The 26,587-nt window shown below is 51.5% G+C and overlaps 1 protein-coding gene across 3 annotated transcripts; it reads left to right on the forward strand.

Moving 5' to 3' along the window:
- The first annotated feature begins 1,121 nt into the window (after positions 1-1,121).
- Positions 1,122-26,496, forward strand: LOC101933124 (C-type lectin domain family 2 member D-like). Of its 3 annotated transcripts, none has more exons than XR_010591989.1 (6): positions 1,122-12,103; positions 17,081-17,362; positions 18,055-18,138; positions 22,841-23,025; positions 23,792-23,985; positions 24,965-25,097. XR_010591989.1 is itself a non-coding variant. In XM_065564246.1 (6 exons), the coding sequence occupies exons 2-6, from the start codon at positions 17,266-17,268 to the stop codon at positions 25,134-25,136; spliced, it is 642 nt and encodes a 213-aa protein (XP_065420318.1). In that variant the 5' UTR covers positions 1,122-12,103; positions 17,081-17,265; the 3' UTR covers positions 25,137-26,496. The 3 variants fall into 3 exon arrangements, 2 of the variants coding, with proteins under 2 accessions (XP_065420318.1, XP_065420319.1); XM_065564246.1 differs by having other exon boundaries at positions 23,792-23,895; positions 24,965-26,496; XM_065564247.1 differs by having other exon boundaries at positions 23,792-23,921; positions 24,965-25,101.
- Positions 26,497-26,587: the final 91 nt, after the last annotated feature.

Here is a 26,587-nt window from a genome sequence, read left to right on the forward strand (position 1 = left end):
GTTTGAAGTGCTGCCACAGGAGGGCTCCCACGGCAGCGCTTTGTGTGAGTGAGCAGCACTGCTGTGCTGGGGGGTTGGTGATTTTTCACACCCCAGAGCCAGCAAGCTTGAGCGCTATAAAATGTAATTGTAAACAAGCCCTCACACTACACAGGCTGCAGCCATCCCAGTTCCCCACTGTCTGCCCCTGCATCAGACCCCACTTCCTCAGCAGTGAAGGACGGTTCAATGGGTGTGTGCACAGGGTGTCTCAGCCAATCCCCCTCCCACGACAGAACGCAGTTTGCATGTGGTTGAATCGACCGAACCAGAAGTTAGTGTCACTGCGAGTTGCTCTGCAGGAGAAACAAGCGCTGTTGTCCTGGCTGCACAGCCACCGACTCTGCACCGCACAGTCCCCAGCCAGGCCCGGCTCCGCACCCCCAGTCAGTAGTGTGGAGCTGGGGACCCAGCAGGGCGGCAGCAGCCGGCTGGTGAGTGTCTGATCCCTGTATCCAGTGAGGAGACGGGAGAGACCCAGCCCCATACACCAGTGGGAGAAGGAAGATAGGGGGGAGGGGATGGGGGGAAGAGGGGCGGGACTTACAGGCCCAGCCTAGGGTGCAGGGAAAATGGGGTGGAGAGGAAGGAGCTGGGGGAGAGAAGACATGGGGCAGGGGTGGTAACACAAAGGGAGGGCTGCATCACCCCAGTACATGGGGGGGGGGGGGGGTGGTGGATCCCAGGGTAACTTCTGGCTGTTCTCTTACCACTCACTAGAAGCAAAACAATCTGTGGAATTGGGGGGTGGAGGAGGACACAGGCCCCTGGGCTGCCTGTGGCTTGCAGGTTGGTGTGGCTGATCAGCTGAGTGCACTCTACCTGTCCTGAAATGGCATCCATTTCTCTCCGGACAGGTCTGCAATGCTCAGGGCCAGCCTGGCTCTCCTAGAGCTGTGTAAGTGTCCAGCTCTCCTGTGGCACAGGCTGGGGACAGATTCAGAGTAATTAACAGCACTAGGGTTACCATATGGCCGGATTTTCCCGGACATGTCCGGCTTTTTGGGCTCCAAATCCCCGTCCGGGGGGGAAAGCCCAAAAAGCCGGACATGTCCGGGAAAATCGGGACATGCCGGGCTGGCCGGGCCGCAGGCTCCGGCTCCGGGGCGGGGCCGGCGGTGCGGTGCCTGGCCGGGGACTCGGGGGCCGGGCCGGGCACCGCAGTGCTGGGCGGGCCGGGGGTGGTCGGCCGGGGGCCGGCACCCCAGGGCCGGCACCCCAGGGCCAGCCTGGGCCGTGCCTCCTCCCCCCACACTCCCCCTTACCTGCTTCAGGCTTCCCGCGACTCAAATGTTCATGGGAAGCAGGGGAGGGGGCGGAGACTTTGGGGAGGGGGCGGAGTTGGGGCGGGCCTGGGGGCGGGGCCCCGTGGAGTGTCCTCCTTTGGGAGGCACAAAATATGGTAACCCTAAACTGCACCCTTGGGTGAGTTGGGGCTTGTTTACATTAAAATGCTGCAGTACCACAGGAGAACATACGCACTTCCTTGTCTCTTCACGGACAATCCCTGTCTGGTCTGTTCTTGCTGCAGACATGCCTCACCTCCTGCACCTTTGCCGGAGAAACAGCCCCCTTCTTGGAGAAAAGCCACTAGACAGGAAGAGATCAGAGCTTGGAATTAAACCCAGTTTTCCTTCTGGGAAAGGGGGGGAACTTAATCCAAAACTCACCCCATTAATTAATTGAGCCGTATGTAGATACAGCCCTGTGCTTTAATGCTAGGGTGGGGGAGCCCTACTTTCCCCCCACCAATGTTCCCTCTAATTTTTGACAGGCCGTGTGCACAAAAAATTTCTTCTGTGCAAATTGTTGTGCGTGCGGTGTTTTGCCATGTGCATGGGGTTTAGGATCTGTGCGCACACATGCACAGCTTAGAGGGGACAGTGTCCCCCACCACCAAAACTGATGTAAGTGTAGCCTTGGAAGGATTAGATCTTTACTGGTAAATGTCAATACATGTTGACTTCACCATGCCAGCGCGTAGAGACACCCAGGAAGAATATTTCTGGCCATAATTGAAACTTACAGATAAGCAGCTGTTTTCTTTATTTTCTTTGCCTGAGAACTTATTAGAGCTTGATTTAAGGCTATGGAGTGTATATTTTGGCAAGTGATGTTGACTGTGTTTTAATGGTTTATGAACTTTTTGAATCTCAATGTCTGTCACTAAATAATTCTGAACCCTCCCCCCCCAACACACCCATAACTGGCCATTTAAATTAATAACTTAACAAAATCTCCATCTTGCTTGCTCCAGATACTCCCCCTGGGCCTTAGAACAAACAGATCAGAGCCTCACCAGCCCTAGGAATGTAAACCTTAATTCCCTCAGAGAGTGTTTACATGTCCTCCACTGTGCTGATCCACAGACGATAAGTTGTTACTGTGGCCTCTCTCTGTATCACTTGGGGCGGAGGGGGAAATTGATATTTTAATAAAAAGTTGGGGTTTTTTCCTCTCTACCTTCTGGTTTCTGAGCCTTTCAGGGTGGAATCAGGTCATACTTTCACTTTTCTCTGCCCCCACAAGGGCTGAACACTTAGCTTTGTTTTTTAACAAAACCTGAGATTCTTCTCTAGTTGCTTGACCTGGGAGCTGGGCTTTTGGAAACACCAACTGTTGTAAGACTTATAATATCGAGAGTTGGTAACATGCTTTGAGACTTTCTAAATCCCCTAGAGGGCTGTGGAACATAATATCTCTATTGCAGTGGTGCCTGGATGACCCATTGGAGGTTAGGGTCCTGCTATGCACTCACTCATCTTCCTTTAATTTTAATGGAAGATGTGTCTGAATCTCAGTGTAACAGCTGTGCTCCTCCTCTCCCCCACTATATACTGAAAAATGTTTGGAGGAGGAAGGGAGGATCTCCAGACCTGCATCTTTCTCTATCCTGTTTTAGTGTAAAACCATCCCTACTCAACACACACCCCCCCCCCCCCATTTTTTTTCATGGCATTTACCTGTTTGGTAACGAAATTTCTTTGAAATTTAATTTAATAGAATCACAGATTAGGGTAGGAAGAGACCTCAGGAGGTCATCTCGTCCAACCCCCTGCTCAAAGCAGGACCAATACCAACTAAATCATCCCAGCCAGGGCTTTGTCAAGCTGGACCTTAGAAACATCTAATGCTGGAGATTCTACCACTTCCCTAGAACCCATTCCAGTGCTTCACCACCCTCCTAGTGTGAAAGTGTTTCCTAATATCCAACCTAGACCTCCCCCACTGCAACTTGAGACCATTGCTCCTTGTTCTGTCATCTGCCACCACTGAGAACAGCCGAGCTCCATCCTCTTTGGAACCCCCTTGGAATGTCATGGGGAAGAAAAAACAGGAGCAGTGTTTTTCTCTCCTTATTCCCCAGGTGACGGGATTAAGGGATCACCAGGGTCTGGAGAGCAAATAAACAATTTGATTACTACAGTAGTTGCTGGTTTGTACGTTGTAGAGGGAGAGTTACTGATCCATTTTGTGCCTAAAAGAAGGCTGGTCCTCGGGAATCCAGAGTTCTTGTCCCAGGGCTGGGGGAGAGAAGAATAGTGGTCAGAGCACACATTTTAAACCCAGCTCTGGGGGAAAGCTGTAAAAGGTTAAAACACAGGACTGTCAGGATGCCTGGGTTCTAGTCCTAGGTCTGCTCCTGACTGATTATGTGAACGCAGCAGGGTGTAAGTTACTGCCTCTGCCTTAATTTCATCCTCTGAGATGGATGCGAGCAGGCTCACCTGCTCTGGAAAGCACCTTGGGATCTGTGGATAATTGGTTCTGTATAAGTGCAAAGCATTCATAATCCATTAGTGTTTGCAGAGTCCTTGATATTCCTTAGATAAGGGGTCTCAAATGCAATTTACCTTAGGGCCAGTGCCAGTCCTCAAATCCTCCCAGTGGGCCAATCGTGTCACTGAAGCTGGTGTTCAGAAAAGAAAACATTTCTATTAGTTTTATTATTTCTAAGAAATTCAAAATAAAAAATACTCCATACAACTGTATACAATTCTTTGCCTCCCAGAGTTTAGTGTTGGCCAGACACCTGGCAATGCTTCAGTTCTGTCAGTTTGTTGATGTTTGTCTGCTGACTGAGCAGTTGAAACCTTCAGGATTGCACAAAAGGTGTGCAGCTGATAGTTGTTGTGGTCGGTATTTTGACTTGTCTTCATGGAGGGGGGAGGGGGGGAGTGATGCTGCCTCCATCGCTGACTCTGCCCGGCAACTACTGAAGGTATCTGTCCCTCTCCCCCAGCGAATGGGAGCTGCAGGGGGCGGTGCCTGTAGTTGAGATTGCCAGCAGTGTGTCTGCCTGCATTCTCCTCCGTGGGCTGTGGTGGGGAGGTTTTCCGGCCGCAGATGGCCCATGGGCCGGGACTTTGAGACCTTAGATGGAGGGGGTTGTGCTGTTTAATTCTGACACCTAGTGGAACTCTGCATTGAAGCAGAATGGTGATGCAGGGAATGTCTGCATTGCTTCAGGCATTACACTAGTAACTGACCATCAAGAAAAGCGATGTGGAGAGGCAGTAATGGGGAAGAACAAGGCTCCAGTATGGCTGGTGGGCTGTGCTGGTGGCTGTAAGCCCTGGGAGTGGAGCTAGGGCTGCAGATGCCATGTAGAGCTCCACCTGTCACACTGGCAGCAGGAGCTTGCCTGAAGAACTGTTGGCTCAGTATTGCCCATGAGCTCATCCTACAGACTAACCAATGGAGTTCACAGGAAAGGCGTGAAAAGGAGAGTAAGGGCCACAGAGTGGGGCAGCACAGACTGAAGCAGCAGACTTCTGAATTTTAGTTTCCATTTAGCTACTTCAGTGTAAAAGGGACAAATGTTATAGTGTCCTTCAACAGATCTCTACAGAACCAATACTTCACACACAACCTTCCTCAGTGCAGGCACCACAATCCCCAGCAAGGGCCTAGCAACATGCCTCAGAACTAGGCCCCTGGGCGATTGCTTCCACCCCTCTGGCAGTGGGACTCTTCTGTTCTCAAGTCTCAAAGAAGCCTCCTATGATCCTCCTACCCCATAGGTAGCTTCTCTCAATGGATATCAAAGGGCATTAAACCCGTCCTAGATGTTTAACACAATGGTGCCCACGGGCCTTGTCTTGTTTGATCTTGTGCATAAACACTGACCTGAGAATTTCACCCAGCGACTTTAGCTTCCAGTCTTACATAAGAATGGCATACTGGGTCAGGCCAAAAGTCCATCTAGTCCAGTATCCTGTCTTCCTTCAGTGGCCAGTGCCAGGTGCCCCAGAGGGAATAAACAGAACAGGGAATCAAGTGATCCATCCCCTGTCACTCATTCCTGGCTTCTGGTAAACGGAGACTAGAGACACCATCCATGCCCATCCTGGCAATAGCCATCGATGGACCTATCCTCCATGAATCTATCTAGTTCTTTTTTGAACCCTGTTATAGTCTTGGCCCTCACAGCATCCTCTGGCAAGGGGTTCCACAGGTTGACTGCATTGTGTGAAGAAATACTTCCTTTTATTTGTTGTAAAACTGCTGCCTATTGATTTCATTAGGTGACCCCTAGTTCTTGTGTAGAAGTAGTAAACACTTTCTCTACACCAGTCATGATTTTATAGACCTCAATCATATCTCCCCTTAGTCATCTCTATTCCAAGCTGAAAAATGCATCTTATTAATCTCTCTTCATAGGGAAGCCATTCCATACCCCTAATCATTTTTGTTTCCCTTTTCTGAACCTTGTCCAAGTCCAGTATCTTTTTTGAGAAGGGGCGACCACATCTGCACACAGCATTCAATATGTGGGCATCCCATGGATTTATATAGATTTGATTTTAAAGTGATGGAAAATCTGTTGCGGCCCTTTGGAAACTGTTCTAACGGTTAACTCCCCTCACTTAATTTGCATCTTATTTCCAGTTTGTATTTTTCTAGCATCAATTCTTAGCCACTGCATCTTGTTCTGCCTTTATCTGCTGGATTCAAAAGCCTTCTAGCATTAGATGGTTTCTTCCCCTGTGGGGGAAGATGTGTTCTTTCCATGTATGGGCCTTGAGCAAGTGGCAGCAGACCAGGTTGGGGCAGGATTTGGGCCTTGTGGTTGGAGCACGAATCCAAGCCAAGGGTCAGGACTGAAGTTTGAGCTGAGGGTCAGAACTGGATTACCAGAAGTTAGGGAAGGCAGGAGCAGGGCTCGTTTTGAGACAGAAGCAAGGCTGGAACTGGATGGGAACAAGGCTGGGCGCAGGGCAGGATCTGGGCTGGAGCTGCAGAGGAGAGGGCTTGCAGAGAGGAGCACAGGGAGGCAGAGTGGGCGTGTGGGCGCGCGCTGAGCTGCTGCTGCCAGGTTTAAGAACCAGCCACCTGGCTTCCTCTGCCAGTCAGGCAGGGTGCTCTGCCAGGCAGCCTGCCTGGCTTGTTGTGACATCAGAAGTACCAAGCAGGTGCAGCTGTGAGGGCCTTACTCCTGACAGAACCTCTCTCCCTTCGGTTGAGGGAGCTCTCTAGCTGCCCTGGGCCTGGTTTCTTAATGGTCTCTGAAATGCCTGCAACAGATGCAGGGCACAGATGTAATTTACTCATTCTTGGGACCTCTTGTCTGGGCCATAATCCTCCCAGTCAACCAAGTATTGGAGCTGCCCTCTGACTCGTCAGGAGTTGATTTATTGACCCATGTACTCCTATGGCAAGGTTGGGGGCAGTCTGGCGATCCCCGTCAGAATGATGGTTATACAGTTCCTTGGCTGCTGGTAAGTGTTTTTTGAGTTCCCAGTGTACCTGGTGGAGATGGGTCATTAGATCTATGACAGAGGATACTGGGGAGTTTGTGGGGACATCCAGAAGAAAGTAGTGGTGAAAATTGTAGTCCCCCCCCCAACCCTCCAAAATGGGGTTTGCTGGGTAGAGGCATGAGTGGCGTTTATTGTAAGCAAACTTGTCACATGGGAGCAGAGACAACCAGTTGTTTGTGATTATAGTTCAAGAATCAGCTCAGGTATTGTTTTAAGAATCTGGTTGACCTGCTACATTCATCCATTAGTGTGTGAATTGCAGGCAATTGAAAGGAGGGGCTCAATCTCCAGAAGTTTTAGAAATTCCCACCAGAACCAGGAAGTGAGCTGAGAACTACAGTCGGACATGCTTCATGGCAATGCATGGAGCTGAAAAATCTTTTCCAGGAAGAGGCAAGCTGTTTCCTGGGAAGTAGGGATGGCACAGCGGGAAATAAGGTGTGCAATTTTGGTTAATCCCAACTAGGATTGTTGAATGTCCCTGGGAAGGCAGATCCACAATAAAGCTGTGGAGGAAAAAGTTTGCTAGGGCCTAAACTTTAGTTGTCTCGGGCCTGAACTTTGGTTCAGACCTGAACATTAGTTAAGTCTATTGTAGGTGAAAGGTTTTTAGAGGCAGAATAGAGGAAAAGTATAAAAGCAGAACTATCTATAAGGCTTATGATTCATAGTACTGTATTGACAGTTTTGGGGAAGTCTGGAAATCGCAGTAGGACAGACTGTGAAAAACAGGAAAGCTTAGAAACCGCAATAAGGCAGACTGTGAAAAACAGGAAAGCTTGCTAAGCTATATTCCTTTTATGGAGAGTTTATTCCAAATATGGCAATAATGCTGATAAAACAGTATGTATCATGTAATTGTGGTTTTATGCTATATAAGCTGTGCAAGATTCTGTAATCAGGGGGATTGCTAGTTTACTGGTACCCCCCCATGCATGCATGAAAATAAAAAGGCCTCAGGCGATTCTGATTCAAACACAACACGTGGTCATTTTTCCACACCAATCTTGGTGCCAGTGACTCGGATCCAGAGACTGTCCACCGGACCAGGGGACCGCGGACCATTCCCCTCCGAACCCAGCCGGCATTTGATAGGTGAGAGACCTTTTAAATCTCTATTTGGGTTATCGGTGGAGGACTGTCCGTAGGCCCTGGGTCGGGTGAGTAGCAAGCTGGATACGGACCTTTTGCTGCCAGACTCGCCTGACAACTTTTTGGTTTCCCGGGAGGAGCCATGGGTAAGTGGCGGGGAGTCGGAGTTCCCACAAGGATAGGCCTTGGTTGTAGGCCTTACCTCAGCATTTGTGTGCAAGTGTGAATGAAAACAAGTGAGGGTCATAGGAAGACGCCCAGAGCTTTCTGCGAGGCCTTGAGGCTTACGACCAGGAATGTCTCTTAAAGCAAGCCCTATGACCCGTGTGAGTGGCCTGATATTGTTCAGGGGGAGCTGAGGATCGTGGGAAAAGGGATTATAGGTTCAGGAAGACGCTATCGGAAACCTAGGGATTGAGAGATTGGATCTCACAGTCGGTAACCTCGGGATAGCTGACCAAAACCCTACAATCAGGTAGACTCCAGGAATGTAAATATAATTGGTATACCAGAGATGATAAAAATTTGTAATTTCCATTAGAAGAAAGCTTTGACCTTGACAGGACTGTGCACCTCAGAGGCGCACTTCTTGCCAACAAAGTCGGACAAGATCAGTTTGATGTATATGTTTATTGGTGTAAGGAAACAGTAAAACGGCGCCATAAATCTCAAGTAGGGAGTCCCAAGGACTCCCAAGAAAAGCTTAAAACACAACTAAAAAAGATAAAAAGGAAATTGATTCTTTTCCGTAACCCCGCTGGCCAGCAGATATCGCTCTATTTATCTAGACCCCTTCAGGAGGCAAAGCCCCTTTGGAGTATCCCCTCCACGCCTCCTGACGATCTTATAGACCTGTTATTGTCAATTTTTCTCTTTAGTCCTTGTTTATCGGTTAACCTTTTGGAAAAGACTTGCTGTGTAAATTAAATTGTATAATCTGCTGTACCCCAGATGGTGTGTATCTGGACGTGCCTGGTCCTGCTCACAATGAAGTCCTGGCAGTTTATAGGAAAAGACTGACCCCAGCCCTTCCTCGTTGCAACAGGAACTGCTGGTTAAGGTCTCTCCCTCCCTGTGGGCTTTGTGAGCCGATCATGCCAACCAGGTTGGGTGCATTGGGTCTGCCCAGCCCGTTAAGATTGGCCTAAACCCAACAAGAACCCTTCCCAAGGTGCAGCAGTACCCTATATCAAAACAGGCCAAGGAAGAATCCAATCTGTTACCTCCTTGATTTAACAAAAAGTCATCATTCCTATGGTCAGTAAGTGTAACTCCCCCGTTTTATCATGTTCATGCTGTTGTTCTTTCTTTCTCTCCCGTTGTCCCTAGCCCTGTTATTCTTTTTTATAATGCACCAGTGCTGAGGGGTTATCGCCTCAAGAAAAGATTGTATTAAGTCCAGACATAAAGAATTAAAGTTATTATTAAATAAGATGCATCTAGATGTAATGTGTGTATATAAATAGGTGTATATAAATAAAGAAAAGGAGGGTTAGTCATAATGCCCACCCTCCTTGCTAAATTGGTAGTGAAACAATGCCTGTGCCCATGGAAAGAAATAATGCAGCAAAGAAAAAAGGATCGGGCCCAAACAAGCAGGCAACCAGAGTTTGAGGAAGTTGAAAGGAAAAAAAAGTGAAAAGTTAACTCTGTAGTTACTGGAGGGAATCAAGCAGTGAAACTTGGTAGGAATGTCTGTAAGTAATCCAGGCAAGAGGTTATTTAAGTGGAATTATTCAACTATGAATAATTTAGTCAAATTTGCTGAAGAACGCTCCTGCTGTGTAAAATCTGTATTTTATAAGTTTGAGATGAATTGGTATTGTTTAAAGTTGCAAAACTGATAATACTTTTGCCAGACACAGGAAACTAGTGGTGTTTAAGGTATTTAGCATTTAATCCTTAAGGTGACTTAATGCTTTACAAGATTTAAAATGTTTTAACAGGGCAGGATCTGGGCTGGAGCTGCAGAGGAGAGGGCTTGCAGAGAGGAGCACAGGGAGGTAGAATGGGCATGTGGGCGTGCGCTGAGCTGCTGCTGCTAGGTTTAAGAACCAGCCATCTGGCTACCTCTGCCAGTCAGGCAGGGTGCTCTACCAGGCAGCCTGCCTGGCTTGTTGTGAAATCAGAAGTACCAAGCAGGTGCAGCTGTGAGGGCCTTACTCCTGACAGAACCTCTCTCCCCTCGGTTGAGGGAGCTCTCTAGCTGCCCCGGGCCTGGTTTCTTAATGGTCTCTGAAATGCCTGCAACAGATGCAGGGCACAGATGTAATTTACTCATTCTTGGGACCTCTTGTCTGGGCCATAATCCTCCCAGTCAACCAAGTATTGGAGCTGCCCTCTGACTCATCAGGAGTTGATTTATTGACCCATGTACTCCTATGGCAAGGTTGGGGGCAGCCTGGCGATCCCCGTCAGAATGATGGTTATACAGTTCCTTAGCTGCTGGTAAGTGTTTTTTGAGTTCCCAGTGTACCTGGTGGAGATGGGTAGTTAGATCTATGACAGAGGATACTGGGGAGTTTGTGGGGACATCCAGAAGAAAGTAGTGGTGAAAATTGTAGTCCCCACCCCTCCAAAATGGGGTTTGCTGGGTAGAGGCATGAGTGGCGTTTATTGTAAGCAAACTTGTCACATGGGAGCAGAGACAACCAGTTGTTTGTGATTATAGTTCAAGAATCAGCTCAGGTATTGTTTTAAGAATCTGGTTGACCTGCTACATTCATCCATTAGTGTGTGAATTGTAGGCAATTGAAAGGAGGGGCTCAATCTCCAGAAGTTTTAGAAATTCCCACTAGAACCAGGAAGTGAGCTGAGAACCACAGTCGGACATGCTTCATGGCAATGCATGGAGCTGAAAAATCTTTTCCAGGAAGAGGCAAGCTGTTTCCTGGGAAGTAGGGATGGCACAGCAGGGGATAAAGTGTGCAATTTTGGTTAATCCCAACTAGGATTGTTGAATGTCCCTGGGAAGGCAGATCCACAATAAAGCCAACAAATGGTAGCCCATGGTTGAGATTAGGCTCTGGGTCTTGAGGTGACTGAAGTGCCTTGCAAGGGATGCATCATGACTTGCAGCTTAGGTTGCCCATTCAGATGTAGGTGCGGTCCTTATAATAGAGGACCCCATCAGGACATGAACCTGGGGGCTGGTGGGATGTCCGCATTTTCCTACATCTGAGCAGTGAAAGGGTCATTGGGTAACAAGGTGCGAACTGCCCCATTAGGCTGTCATCTGCTGTGCCATTGAAGTTGGATGCCTTTAAAATTGTAGAGAATTTTCTCATGCATTTGCAGGTACTCAGCCTTAGGGGGACAGTGCATCAGCCTTCCCATTTCTTGCTCCTGGGTGGTAGGTGATGGGTCAAACTGGGCCAAGAGGAGGACCGAGCAGATCTGTCACTGGTTGAGGTGTCTGGCTGTTCAAATACATTCTAGGTTCTTGTGATCTGTGAGCACTTGGACAGGAACCTGGTCCCCTCTAGTAGGTGCTGCTATTTCTCAAATGCTGCCTTGATAGCTATGAGTTCTTTATCCCATGTATCATAATTCTTCTCTGCTGGTAGAAGGCAGTTTGGGCTTCCAAGGACCAGGTGAACCTGAGTTCTTTCTCAGAAGGGCAATCAAAGGAGCAACTAGGCTGGAAAAATCCCTCAGTGAACTGGTGGGAGAATAGTGAAGCCTAGGAACTGTTGGACCCTGGAGATGTCCTTTGTGTGGCTCAGTCAGAGATGGCCACCACTTTGCGTCGTGGTTAGTCCCTTGAGGAAGACAATGTAACCAAGGAATTCAGTTGTATCCTGGTCATTCTCATTTTTCAGGCTTTACGTTTAAATGGTGTTGGCAAAGTCTTTTTAGGACACTGCAGATCTGCTGATCGTGAGATGTTTGTTTGTCAGAAAAGCTGAGGATGCCATCCAATGTTCTCTCATCTTTTCCATCCAGGTGCAGAATAATTTTTGTATGTGCACTGAGGCATGTGTGAATGTGCACCACCAGTAGAAACAACAAATCTAGCTATGGGCGCTCTGCTAATCAGCTGGGCAGCATTTGAGTCTCTCCTGAGTGGCCGCATAAGTGCACAGCTTACAGCGAACACTGATTGCTATCCAGATTGCTACATAGTCATTTAACACATCCCTGAAGATATCATTTGTGAAGTGCTGGAATGTTTCTGGGGCATTGCACAGGCTGAATGGCTTGACCAGGTACTCAAAGTGTTTGTACCATGTACAGAAGGTGGTCTTCACTCCAGTGCTATTAATGAGGGGAGACTATCAATTTTGAATTGTGATTCTGTTTAGTACTCAGTAGTCAACACAGGGCCCTTAATGATGTCTTTTTTTTTTTCTTTAAAAGAAAACTGGAGCCCCACCTGGAGATGTGGAAGGGGGCAGATAAACCCTTTTTGTAGAATTTTTTTTTTTTTTTTTTTTCTCTTCCAAGAGGTTGTCCTGGAGAGCCTGAAGTCTTGGCTCCAAATGGGAATAGATGAGGCCAAAAGGGAGTTCCTTATTTACTCTCCACACCACTCATAATTTTATGGACCTCAATCATATCTCCCCCAATAGTCTCTTTTCCATGCTGAGAAATCCCAGTCTTAATCTTGCCTCATGTGGAAGCCGTTCCATCTCCTAATTGTTTTTGTTGCCCTTTTCTGAACCTTTTTCAATTCCAATTTTTTTTTTTTGAGATGGGGGCAACCACATCTGCACACAGTATTCAAGATGTGGGTGTACCATGGCTTTATATAGATGCAATATGATATTTTCTGTCCTATTCTCTATCCCTTTCTGATTATTCCCAATATTGTTTGCTGCTTTTGACCGCTGCTGCACACTGAGTGGATGTTTTCAGAGAACTATCCACCATGACTCCAAGATCTTTGAGTGGTAACAGCTAAGTTAGACCCCATCATTTTATATGTATAGTTGGGATTCTGTTTTCCAATGTGCATTACTTTGCATTTATCAACATTGAATTTCATCTGCCATTTTGTGAGGTTTTGTGAGATCCCTTTGTATTGGGGGCTAGGGTTTGGCCTTAACTGACGGGGATGCAGATCCGAGCTTAGCAGGACAGCCCAATGCAGTGTCCTGGTCTTCCACAATATAGGCATAGACAGATGCCCAGCGTCACAGTTTCTCTGTCGGTGAGGTAGGGCAAGACTTGGTCAAGCTTCATGGGTTCAGACTGGGAAGGCACACTGGTGGGTCAGCAACACCAGGACTGGCAGAGTTGGGAGAACTGACCAACTTTCTTACTGGCATTCCATCAGGCGGTCGTCAGTCTTGATGCCGAGGTCAACCAAGGCGTCCAGGGGTGAGTGGGGAGTCCACTCAGGCCAGCTCATCTTTGATGTCACTTTTTTAGGCTGTTGCGGGAAATGCTTATACTGTTCCATTCAGTATCCACTACCAAGCAGTGGATCTCCGCAGCGTATTTAGCAACAGACAGATATCCCTGCTGCAATGCCCAAAGGGCTGCCTCGGCTGTATGCTCACTCCTAGGGTCACTGAAGATCACTGTTGCGTCTCCCAAACAATTCATATACCTAAGGCCATGTCTACCCTACCAGCTTACGTTAACTCAAGTTACGTCAGCATGCAGTCACCGCAGTTAATGTCACTTGTGCGCGTGCCTACTTGGCTCCTTGTCAGTGGTGAGTGTACTCACCAGGAGCGCTTGTATTTCAGTGTGCAGTGCACCATGGGTAGGAATCCCACTGTGCAACTTGCCACCGTCCACTGCACTGTACTTTGGGAAGTTCTGGCAATACGTGGTGGTTCCCAAACGGATTGCACAGAGTGATGGGGAGCATGGAATCAACTTCCCATAATGCAGTGTTCAACATCCCATAATTGTATATGTATCCCTTGATTTTTTTTGCACCTTTTTTCCTAAATCCCACAAACCCTCATGGCTCTCCTTGTTGCCTGCCATATCTTTGACAGAAGCATGGAGCCTGCACAGTTCTGCACTCTTGTTATGGGCATTGCATGCCCAGGGTGCACCATCCCGCAGCGGTTGCAGAGCTGCAAGAACAGACATGGGGAAGGTGACAATTCCGTGTGGAACAGCTTGCTGTGGGACACAGCGACAACCAATTCAAGCTTTTGGTGGCATTAATGCAGCAGCTGCAGGTGTTTGAGCACCAGTTCTGGGCCCAAAAAACAAGCACCAACTGGTGAGAGCATCGTAATGCAGGTGTGGGATGAGCAGTGGCTGCAGAACTTTTGGATGCACATGGCTACGTTTCTGGATCTGTGTGTTGAACTTTCCCCAGCCCTTCAGCATAGAGATCCCAAAATGGAAGCTGCATTGAGAGTGGAGAAGCAAATATCCGTCACATTGTGAAAACAATAGAGTCTGGTGGCACCTTAAAGACTAACAGATTTATTTGGGCATAAGCTTTCGTGGGTAAGAACCTCACTTCTTCAGATGCAACACTAGTCACACAGTCATACCCTTACAACTCTGGGTAAAGGGAATTGGAGCAAGGACTCTGATCCTTTTGGCATCTGATTCCACTGGGGCAGTGCAGAAGCCAGGAAAGTTCCCCACAATAGCGGGACCATTCCCCGCTGACATCACAAACAGGACCGTATCCATAGGATCTGCCCCATTGGTTTCCTGGTTGCACGGTCCAGGCCTGGTTGAGAATCCTACAATAGCTGGAATTGAACTTATGGGCCCAGTTTGCTGAACTTCAGCACAAATTATTGGACCAGGCTGAGGTATTACGACAAGCTAGAACTGAGCAGAGAGAAGTTTGATCATTGGCCAAGGTAGTGATAGACCCGTGGGCTGCAGCAGCTTAGAAGCCTCCTGCCATTTATGTTCCATGAGACTGAAAGATACCGGAGTTCAGTGGCATCCCAACAAAGCCAGGAGACATCACGACAGAGGAATGGATTAAGTCAGTGAAGGCAGGAATATGGATGTTGAGAGGACCTGATGAAGATCACGTTGATTTTGAGGAGCATCTCAAAGGCCAGGCCAGATCCACAGTGAAGTTCATGGCAACAGCTGACAAGACAGAAGATATTTCAGCTTCTCTTAGAAGTGTCAGGAGACCAAGTGCTCTTTGGAACCAGACTCAAGGAATTCTGCGCATGGACACAGAATCCAGGTGGAACCATTTGGACCTATGCATATGACCTGCAGGAGAGAATGATCAAGGTGGACCCACAACGTGTTTCAGACACAGATATGGTCATGAAACAGCAGCTAGTGCTGGGACTCCAGGATGACTCCCTTCACCTTCTTAAAGAAGAGCCCAGTAAGAAGTACTATGAACTTGTGCAAACTGACACAACATGGTCTGAAGAAGTTCCTGTGGGAGAGATGGGCGGTGGGGGTGAGGAGAAAGGTTGGGTGGTCACATGAGGGGGACAACAGAGGCAGACGCCTGTCACTCCACATTCTCCCCTCCTGCATGGATGCCAGGATCTGACAGGCCCTGCTCCTTGTGGGCCAGGCATGGGGCTAAGACCCCGCTGCTTAAGTGGATGAACTGCACCAGTAGGTACATGGTAGGAGGCAAACCAGGGACATTCTGCACATGCACAACTGGGGTCTGCAGTGGGTGTGGTGTGGTGTTTACTCTCAGGACACACTATATGCACCCCGCCTCCCCCTCCCCTCCACACACACACACTGTGTGTTCGGGTTGCATAGGGTTACCATTCATCTGGATTCCCCCGGACATGTCTGGCTTTTTTCAGTTAAAAATAGCGCCCGGGGGGAATTTGTCAATGTCCGGACTTCCCCCTCTATGCAGAGCGTGCGCGGCTTACAGGGCAGCCTGCTGGATTGTGCCACTCGCACGGGGCTCCGGCAGCCTGAGCCCTTTCTCCACTTCCCCCCTCCTCTCCCCTGCAACTTGACACCACTCCCCTCCTCTCTCTCTCTCCCTCCCTCCCCCTCCGGCCCGCCGTTCGCCTAGGCCTCCGGCAGTCTGGAGCTCCGACCCTGCTCCCCTCCCCCACTGCCGAGCGCGCTGCTCTGCAGCACAGTAAGGGGGCCAGGGGCCAGAGAAGCGGCAGGGAGGTTCGGGGGGGGGGGGGGGGTAGTTAAGAGACAGGGAGCAGGGGGAGGGTTGGATGGGTCAGGAGTTCAGGGGGGGGGCTGTCTGGGGGTTGGGGGTGTAAGGTTTTGGGCAGTCAGAGTACAGGTGGGTGAGGTCTCAGGAGGGGGGCAGTTAGGGGACAAGGCACAGGGAGGCTTAGATAGGGGGTGGGGTTCTGGAGGGCAGTTAGGAGCAGGCGTCCCAGGAGGGGGCAGTCAGGGAACAAGGAGCGGGGGGGGGGGTGTTTGGGAGTTCTGGGGGGGGCTGTCGGGGCAGGAGTGGGGAGAGGGATCGGAGCAGTCGGGACAGGGAGCAGAGGGGTTTAGATGGGTCGGGAGTTTTGGGGGGGGGGGCTGTCGGGGGGGGGGAGTGGTTGGATGGGGCATGGGAGTCCCAGGGGTCTGTCGGGGGTGGGGGTGTGGATTAGGGTTGGGGCAATCAGGGTACAGGTAGGGGGTAGAGTCCTAGGGGGCCAGTTAGGATGTGGGGAAGGTCTCAGGAGGGGGCAGTCAGGGGACAAGGAGCAGGGAGGCTTAGGGAGGGGGTGGAGTCCTGGGGGGCAGTTAGGGGCAGGGCTCCCAGGAGGGGGCAGTCAGGGGACAAGGAGTGGGGGGGGAGGGTTGGGGGTTCTGAGGGGGCGGGAAGAGGGAGGGAGTGGAAGGGGCAGGGGCGGGGCTAGGGCGGGGCGGGGCTAGGGTGGGGCTCCTCCCGTCCTCTTTTTTTGATTGAAATATGGTAACCCTAGGGTTGCAGGGCAATGATTCCCCTGCCCCCCATGTGCTCTGGTGGGAAATACCTAGTGGCTGGGCATCACAGTCCCCTCCCTCCATCACTTGCCAGGATGCTTCCCCCTTATGATTCTCTGCTCCTTCTTGCTTCCAAGAAGGGGGGGGGGGCAGAAATGGGGATGGGGGCTCTTCTCTCACCCACATAGGTGGATAGATCCTGGGCGGGGTGAGAGTTTCCATAGCAGATCAGGTCTCTGAAGCCCTGGGAGGTGGAGGGGCCAATGGGGTTAAAGGGATTTAATAATCATGGCACTGCCTCTGGCAGGGGGTTGAGCTGCTGGGCAGGGAACAAGAAACCACAAATTGCCTCTTCCGCTCCCCTCCAGACCTGTCCTGCTTGGTCCATCTGGGCTTTCAGATCGACTGGAGAGTCCGGAGCATGGAGGGGGGCCAGGATCTCCGCCCTGGCTCGGCTTTGCTGCTGCTGGATCGGACCCAGTCAGACGGAGAGGAGCCGACCCCAGCCCAGCGCATGCAGCCGTGTCTGTAGCCTGAGTGTCGCTGATACACAATGGAGTCAGCAGCTGGGGCCACTGAGAGCGAAGCGTCACTGCAGCTGGTGTCCTGTATTGGTTGTAGTGGACACCTGGAGACTGGTGGGGAGCCAGGTAATGGGGCGTCGCTGCCTGGGAACAGGCTGGAGAGAGACACTGAGGTTGCCCCACATGGGGCCATGTTCTCAGTGGCAGCAGCCAGTGCCCAGCAACCCCCTGTCTGTGGGCAGCAGGGGCTGGATCTCCCCCAGGGGCTCTCAGGGCACCGATCCCTGGCTCACAGCTGCTGTCTGGCGCACACAGCGGTGGCTGTCGGGCTGTGCAGGGGCCTTTTGGGCTGGGTGTGTCAGACCCCCTGTGACAGCCCTGGCCCATGTCTGCCTGGTTCCTTTTCCCCCTTCTGCTGCGTATGGCCAGTGTGCGACCCCAGTGTGTGGGGACAGGTGCACTCGGCAGTGTGGGCCCAACCAGCGCTTTGCAGGGGGCAGAGCAGGGGTGGGGATGGTGGGGGAGGGGGGCAGCTTGATGATCTGCCACCAGAACATGCAGGTCCTTGTCTCTGTGACCCTGAGCTCACCAGGCCCTGTGACCACCTGGCTGAGGGTGTCCAGGGAGGGCACTGGGCTGAGGGGAAGGAGGGACTGTTCTGCCAGCCCCAGCCTGCCTGAGCCTCTGGGCTCCTCTCCCAGAGCGTCTGACAGAAGGAGCCATCGACAGAATGGGGCATGTTCTAGGGCAGCTCCAGCCCTGGTGCCATCAGTGAGACGTGTCCTCACGGCCCTGCCTGACGGGACTTTGTGTTTCAGAACCCCATTGGTACTACAAGAAACATACAGTCCCCGTCGCAGTTGTGTTCTTGGGTCTCATCATCGCTGTTATTGTCCTGGCAGGTGAGTTCTCAGCCCTCTCTGCACATCCCATTCCCCCGGAGCCATCATGGTCAGTCTCTCCTCCTGGCCTGTCTGGCTTCTGCCCCTGGGACAGAGGATTCCAGGGGATGTTCCTCCACAACCCTCCTCCCACTCTCTCCAAGACCCCTGCACCTGGGCACTCTGTGTCAGATGATCTGACTGACATTCGCTCCCCCCAGCCCAGCTCTGAGCACTTTAGGTCCAGGTGACTATTGCTGGGCCCCAGACACAGTCGCTGATACCCCCGTGCAGAGTGGGGGTGATTGACAGGAGAAGGTGCAGGGCAGCGATGAGCTGGGCCCTCTGCCTGCAGCGTGTCACCCTGAGGTACCAGCCTGGCCTGCCTGCATCCTCAGGTCATAACCAGGGCTGGGCTGGCAGGTGCTGCCATGTCACTGAAATGAGCTGTAGAACACAGTACAGACACTGTCATTAACACAGGGTTGAAAGCAACCAATTAGTGACCTCAGTGCAGGGTCCCATAGCGCTATTGACTCCCCCACCTGCACAGACAGCGTGTGTTAGCACAGAGGGCAGCTGTTCATGGTGAACGTGAGCCCGGCTGTATCCCCAATAGTCTGGGGCAGGGGTGGCTGTGAGACTCAGGGGTGGGATTTATCTATTGCCCTGGGCCCTGATCAGTGGGCCCCAGGAGGGTTTAGCAGTGGGCAGAGGAGGGTGAATCCAGGTCTGTCTGCATTAGGAATCCTCTGTGCCGATGTAACGACATTAGCAGTTTGCACTGTATCAATGTAGATGCATTGCAGTGGTGCCGGTTACTGCAGTAAGTTACCACAGCGGGACATGCTGCTCCAGCACATCTGTGTAATGTGCAACTGCCTCCCCATCCTTACACCAGTGCCAGCCGCCCTGCTACAGGCAGACCATGAGTCCCAGCTCCCTGCTGGACTGGCCGGCTGTTGGAATGGGCAGCTTTGGCTCACACAGCGTAAAGTGGGATCTATGAGCTTGGGGTTCCTCACCTACAGGTGCAGGGAGCCCCCAGAACACTGTGGGGTCAGATGGTGAAGATGGCACCAGTCAGGGGCTCCCAGAACTGAAAGGCTCCTTGCTGTGCCCTGTTCCTCCTAGCCAATACTGGAAGGGCCCACAGGCCTGGCAGCTTTTCTCTTGGGGGGGCCTGTGTATTCCCATATCCAGCTCTGTACAGGGTGTGAAATTGTGCCCCACCCAGCTGCAGTTGCTCCCTGAAATGAGACACATCAAACACACAGCAGCACCTTATGCACCGACTGCCCTGCTCCGTTCCATGTGTGAGCCTAGTGCGTACGGCACACTGCACCCATTACACATCCAGGGAAATACAGGCCTGGCGCATGACCTCCTCATTCTTTGATCACCTCTGCCTCAGCTGCTAATGTTCTCCCAAACGTCCTGTGTCCCAGCCCCAGGGGACAGCTAAGGCTGAAAGCAAGTAGCCGTGGAGGGGGCGGGGGGGGGGGCTGTGAGAGGGGGAAATCCCTAACTCACATGGTGTTTGGAACAGCTTAGCGCTCTTTCCCCATAGTGACCCTGATAGCCCTGCCTCTGGTTATTTCACTTACTGCACTGACCAATTCTGCACACAATATTTTAAAATTCTGCAAATGTTGTTAGTCAATAAATAAATGTGGAGGCCTGGACATAGACTCAGCGGTGAGGATGCACCTGACCCTGTCACATGGCAAGGGCTGGGCCTGCCCCAGAAACATCCCAGGGCCCTGCCCTTCTGCACCAGGTGTGGGTGAGCATGCTTGGCCCAGCAGGATCCAAGTGTGGAGGAGCTTAGTGTGGAGAGATCCAGGGGTGGGGTGTTAGGGTTCTATGTGGGACAAACTGGGTGTGGGTGGCTTGGTGGGGGTTCCGGGATGCAAGGTTTGTCGGGATGTGGGTTAGGATTCAGGGGGCTTATTGAGGTTCCTGGCGGAGGGGTGATCTGGATATGAGGTGGGTCTGGATGCCCAGGGGTTGGGTGGACAGGGGAGCTGCTCCCTTAACAGTGATCCCCTCCCTGCCACAACTGAGGAGCAATGGGGGCAGGAAGCGGGGTGGGAGGAAGGAGTGGTGCATCCTGCAGGCGGAGAGGTTTCTGGGGGTGGGAAGTTCCATCCTCCCCAGCCCAGCTGGGATTAGCAGCTGAGCCTGGTATAGGGTAGGAGCCACTGGTCAGGGCATCTCCAGCCCCACCCTCCCCAGTGTTTTCGCTCTCCATTGGGTGCTTCGGGCACCCGAAACAATGCACCTGCTCTACTGGGGAGGGGCATGTGACCACTCTTGCAGCGTCCCTTTGCCTTTACGTCAAAAAGTCATTTTTCTGCAGGGAAGCAAAGAAATCTGCAGGGGACATAAATTCTGCGCACATGCAGTATTCCCCTAGGATTAGTCTAGTGAGTTTCCTTCCAGCTGCTGTATTTGGAAGGAGAAATATCTCTACAGAAGAAGTGCATTAAGTTGCAACTGGCCATTCAGTGTCACAGGCCCTTTGTAGTGCTGGAGCTCTGGTGCCACCTTGTGGCCATTTCATGTTCCTGACTGAAAGTTACTTCACTTCCCTCTCAGTTGTTCACCTGCCTTTTATTGCTTTGTTGAACGTCTGGTTGTTGCTCTTGTGCCTGGGATGAAATGCTCTGAGCTGTGTTGGTCCCCCCAGGCTGGGAGTGTCACAGGAATCCTTCCTGCCAGGTAAACGTATCACAACAAAAAGAAGAACAGGAGTACTTGTGGCACCTTAGAGACTAACAAATTTATTAGAGCATAAGCTTTCGTGGACTACAGCCCACTTCTTCGGATGCATATAGAATGGAACATATAATGAGGAGATATATATATACACATACAGAGAGCATAAACAGGTGGGAGTTGTCTTACCAACTCTGAGAGGCCAATTAATTAAGAGAAAAAAAAAAAAACTTTTGAAGTGATAATCAAGCTAGCCGAGTACAGACAGTGTGATAAGAAGTGTGAGAGTACTTACAAGGGGAGATAGAGTCAACGTTTGTAATGGCTCAGCCATTCCCAGTCCTTATTCAAACCGGAGTTGATTGTGTCTAGTTTGCATATCAATTCTAGCTCTGCAGTCTCTCTTTGGAGTCTGTTTTTGAAGTTTTGAAGTACCCAGAAGTCACCTCCTACAAGACAGGCCCAACAAAGAAAATAACAGAACACCACTAGCTGTCACCTTCAGCCCCCAACTAAAACCTCTCCAGCGCATCATCAGAGATCTACAACCTATCCTGAAAGATGATCCTTTACTCTCACAGATCTTGGGAGACAGACCTGTCCTCGCTTACAGACAACCCCCCAACCTAAAGCAAATACTCACCAGCAACCACACATCACTGAACAAAACCACTAACCCAGGAACCTATCCTTGTAACAAACCCCGATGCCAACTCTGTCCACATATCTATTCAAGTGACATCATCATAGGACCTAATCACATCAGCCATACCATCAGGGGCTCGTTCACCTGCACATCTACCAATGTGATATATGCCATCATGTGCCAGCAATGCCCCTCTGCCATGTACATTGGCCAAACCGGACAGTCTCTACGCAAAAGAATTAATGGACACAAATCTGACATCAGGAATCAAAATACTCAAAAACCAGTGGGAGAACACTTTAACCTGTCTGGTCATTCAGTGACAGACCTGCGGGTGGCTATATTACAACAGAAAAACTTCAAAAACAGACTCCAAAGAGAGACTGCAGAGCTAGAATTGATATGCAAACTAGACACAATCAACTCCGGTTTGAATAAGGACTGGGAATGGCTGAGCCATTACAAACGTTGACTCTATCTCCCCTTGTAAGTACTCTCACACTTCTTATCAAACTGTCTGTACTCGGCTAGCTTGATTATCACTTCAAAAGTTTTTTTTTTTCTCTTAATTAATTGGCCTCTCAGAGTTGGTAAGACAACTCCCACCTGTTTATGCTCTCTGTATGTGTGTATATATATCTCCTCATTATATGTTCCATTCTATATGCATCCGAAGAAGTGGGCTGTAGTCCACGAAAGCTTATGCTCAAATAAATTTGTTAGTCTCTAAGGTGCCACAAGTACTCCTGTTCTTCTTTTTGCGGATACAGACTAACACGGCTGTTACTCTGAAACGTATCACAACAAACGTCTCCATCCCCCTGTGTCTGGCTGTGCTGGGTGGGCCCGGGCAGTGGGTGTTCAGTCTCCTGAAGGGAAGGGAGTTTGTTCCCATCTTCATCTCAGCCTGCCTCTCCTGGAAAACCAGGCACAGAGCAGGGGGATGGGGGCAGCAGCCCAGGCTAGCAGAACTCCTCGGGGTAACAGACCTGGCAAACCCAGTGAACTCAACTTCTTATCCGGTGTCACTCTTCTTTCCCCTGCTAACTGTCCCCTCCCTCTGCAGCTCCCTGCCCACCCCCTGCTATAACACTGAGCTCAGGCCTGGTTCTCTGCGCTTTAAATCACGAGCTGTTCGTCAGCTGCATCCCTCTTGAACGTGAACCTGAGATGGTGGCCCAGTGAGACCGGACTTAGATAATCCCTCTTTGCAGCTGGATTCCCAGTGTCCTCCTGGCTCCCAAGCAGCCTCCCAGCAGCAGTCAGGGGAGTCTCAAAGCCTGGGGTGCCGGGGCTCATCTCTCCCCACAGACGGGCAGGTCCCCTCTTACACCACGTGTTACTGTCTCATTTCAGTGATGTTATCTAAGTGTCCTTCAGCTGCTCTGGGCCCCTGCTGCCCTGCGTGCCCAGACGACTGGGTCGGATACCAAGGGAAATGCTACTATTTCTCCAAGGCCAAAGGGAACTGGAACCACAGCCAGACACACTGCTCCTCCCTTGGTGCCTCCCTGGTTGCGATCGACACCCTGCAGGACCTGGTGAGAGACTGTCACCGTAATGGCCTGGCCTTAGCACAGCAGTGGCTGCTGCTACAGTAGGACCTGGGCTCTGCCCCTGCGGGGCGAGGAGCAGCTCTGAGCCCTCTCGTGCTGGGAGGCCAGAGTGAATGGACTTCCAGCTGCTGAATGCCAGGCCTGGCTGGCCCCGGGGCTCCTCTAGTGTCCTAGTGTGTGACTGCAGGGATCACCCACTCTCAGCCCTTTCTAGGGCTGGGCTGGCTCAGGTGTCTACTGGCCTGTTGGGCTGCATGGGGCTGGAGGGGGACTGAGATCCCAGCTTGACCTGCGGAGCCAGTGCTCCTGGGTAGGTGAAAGGGCAACTGGATGGTGGAGGTGGGGGGGCTTTTCTCATCCCTGGCCCCTCCCAGCATCTCTTATTCAGATCAGCTGGGCTCTTTCCTTCCCCTTCCCCTGTGATGGTGAGGGGAGCTCAGCTGCTCTGTAAGGAGATGGGGCTTTCACACAGAACCTGGCCTGGCATGGAGCAGTGTAGGGGGCATCTTAGACCCAGCAGCACCCAAGAGCTGCCCCAGCCCAGGGCAGATTGGGGTAGGGGGGGGGCTGGGTTTGGGGTGGGAGGGTTAATACTGATTTACCCAGAGCTGGGCAAGAGGGAGGCAAAAATCCCCAGCCACCCCCTGGAAACACTCAGAGCCCTTCCGTGTATAACTGGGATTCCCTGCACGGAACCTGGGGGAGCAGCAGGGTCGGGCTCTGACACCACCTCTCCCGCTGCTGGTTTTAGGATTTCCTGCTGCGCTATAAAGGCAAATCCGACCACTGGATCGGCCTCCGGAGGGACCCGGGGCAGCCCTGGAAATGGGCCAATGGCACCGAATTCAACAAGCTGTGAGGCTTTTTGACCCAGCTCTTCTGTATGGTGTTACCACTGCTCCTTATGCTGACACTCACCTGGAATCTCCCCCTGGGGCAGACTGGGTGGGTTGGGCCTGCAGGGGCCCATCCAAACTCAGCTGGGGGTGTGGGGGGAGCAGGAACTGGGGTTAAAATATCCCCCCAGCATAAATGTTCCATGGAGGCCAGTTGATCTTAGAACCTCTCCTGGCCCTGCTGTAGGGTTACCATATTTTGTGCCTCCAAATGGAGGACACTCCACGGGGCCCTGGCCCGCCCCCAGCCCCGCCCACGCCCCCCTCCCCAACTCCGCCCCCTCCCCAAAGTCTCCGCCCCCTCCCCTGCTTCCCACGAACATTTGATTCGCGGGAAGCCTGAAGCAGGTAAGGGGGGTGTGGGGGGAGGAGGCGCGGCCCAGGCTGGCCCCCCGGCGGCTACAGCCTGGGTCGGCTCGGGCCCTGGGGTGCTGGCCCCGGCTCCTGGCCCGGCGACCCCGCAACCCCGGACCGGCTCCCCGGCCCGGCTCCCGGCTCCCCGACCCCGCCGGCCCGGCTCCCCGACCCCGCCGGCCCCGCGGGCCCGGCTCCCGGCCCTGCGGGCCCGGCCCCGCGCTCCCCGCCCGGCCCCGCGCCCAGCCCGGCCCGGCACTGCGACCCTGGCCCCCGGTCCGGCCCCGCGCGCCCGGCCCGGCACCATGCCCCCGGCCCGCACCGCCGACCCCAGACAAAGAGGCCCCGGCCGAGCCCTCTCTCCCTCCCGATTTTCCCGGACATGCCCGGCTTTTGGGGATTTCCCCCCGGACGGGGATTTGAGCCCCCAAAAGCCGGACATGTCCGGGAAAATCCGGACGTATGGTAACCCTACCTGCTGTCCCACTGCCCCGTTTCTAGCTGCCCCCTTCTGCTGGGGGGCTAGGGGTGGGGCCTGTGGCTGGTGCAGGAGGGGGAATCGTGAGGGGCTGTGAGTGCAGCAGCTCCCTGCACTGTGCGAGTGTCTCCCCCTGTCTGTGACTGACGGGAAACGCCCAACTCCTGACACCAGCTCCCTGGCTTCTGTCTTGCAGGTTTCCGATAGGAGGAGGAGGAGAAGGTGACTGCGCGTATCTGACTGAGGATAGTGTCAGCAGCTTGCGATGCACCAGCGAGAGACATTGGATCTGCACCAAACCTCATGCGTTTACAAAGGCGACGGGGGCTGATAAGAGTATTGTGGAAATTAGCCCTGAAAAAACCTGACTGATCTCTGCTGACCATCACATCAGACAAATTCCGGAATAACAGGGATTGCTCTGAGCACCAAGAAAATTATCTATGTAACCTTTTAAAATATTTGCTGGGGGTGCAGCTAGGGGCCCTGCTAACGCTTCTGGAGCGCTTGCCTGGGACCGCCCGAGCAGTGGCCGGTGTGGCTGGCCCCGGGGCTGCCCCAGCTGTTTGGGTGGTCCTGGGGTCAGCCGCACCGGGCTGCTGCAGAAGTCAGAGTCACATAATCGATGACTTCCATGACCTCTGTGAAAGACTCGCAGTCTTACTCATGGGACACCTAGCGCCTGGTATGTAGGAGAGAGGAGAAATGTCTGTGTTCTCACTTCCTGGAGTCCAGTGGGTAGAAGGAGCAGGGAGAGGGTAGGTGTGACTCACACAGACCAGGTGCCAGCTGATGCCAAAGTCCCCATGTCTCAGTGGGACACTGACAAATACCCAGCTGGGGTCAGGCTGGCTCACCTGTGTCAAAATACGTATTAACATTCTAAGAATGTGCTTAGACTTTATTGAATGCTTGTGAGCTGCTGCAGCATTAATCTCACTTCTGACAGCCGTATCCCTCATTGTAAGTTTGTACTGGGCCCCTCTGACCGTGTAACTCACCAGAGGGGAGAGGGGCATTAAGGAGTGTGAAGTGCTGATCTCCAGCAGCTCAGAGCACAGGGGAGGAGGTGCGATGCAAACCCTGAACAAGAAATAATTGTATCTCTGTGCTACTTGGACTCCCTGTTTAAATATGGATAGTACTATAGTGAATGAAACAATAGATTCACACTACTTTGGCTCTTTTGGGTACAAATGTTAGTCGCTAATTTGGCTTCTGAATCATTGAGTGTCACTGCTATAGATGTTTGTTACCTTGTGAAACTTAAGGTTCTAGCTTAGTTGTGTATATATGTAAATAACTCCTCTCCTTTTTGATACATTGTATCAAGTTTATTATAGGACAAACATTGTCTTTGGTCTGATATCGAAGATGTAATTGACCTGGGTAAGCGCTTTTTGGATGGGGAGTAACCTGAATACTGCTGTGATTCTGGCTGTAAGGAACAATCAGTCAAAGGCAGGCTCAGCGGAATACACAAGGGGACTCCATGGTTAGTCTGTTACAGTGCCTGAGTTTACACTAGATCAGTGGTTCCAAACTTTTTTTTTCCCGCAGACCACTTAAAATTTGCTGAGGGTCTTGGTGGCCCACTTAATGATCTTTCCAAATATTGTTTGTACCATTAGCTAATTATTGTAAAGCGCTTTGGATAAAAGCACTATTAAAAAAAATTAATTAAAATTTTTTTGTTCTACAAATAAAAGCACACAACTCATATTTTAATATCAGTAGTCTTAACCTTTCTAATGCGATGGATGTGCCTGCCGTGGCAACCCCTGAGCTGGGGCTGGGAAGGAGGGTTGTCTCTCCCTGG

The sequence above is a fragment of the Chrysemys picta genome, chromosome 12 (genome assembly GCF_011386835.1).
Source record: "Chrysemys picta bellii isolate R12L10 chromosome 12, ASM1138683v2, whole genome shotgun sequence".
Lineage (NCBI taxonomy): Eukaryota > Metazoa > Chordata > Testudines > Emydidae > Chrysemys > Chrysemys picta.

Coding starts and splice junctions, on each gene's coding strand:
- LOC101933124 (XM_065564246.1), top strand. CDS start 17,266: ATGGAGTCAGCAGCTGGGGCCACTGAGAGCGAAGCGTCACTGCAGCTG. Junction 18,139..22,840: donor CGCTGTTATTGTCCTGGCAG/GTGAGTTCTCAG, acceptor GTCTCATTTCAG/TGATGTTATCTAAGTGTCCT. Junction 23,896..24,964: donor GGCACCGAATTCAACAAGCT/GTGAGGCTTTTT, acceptor TCTGTCTTGCAG/GTTTCCGATAGGAGGAGGAG.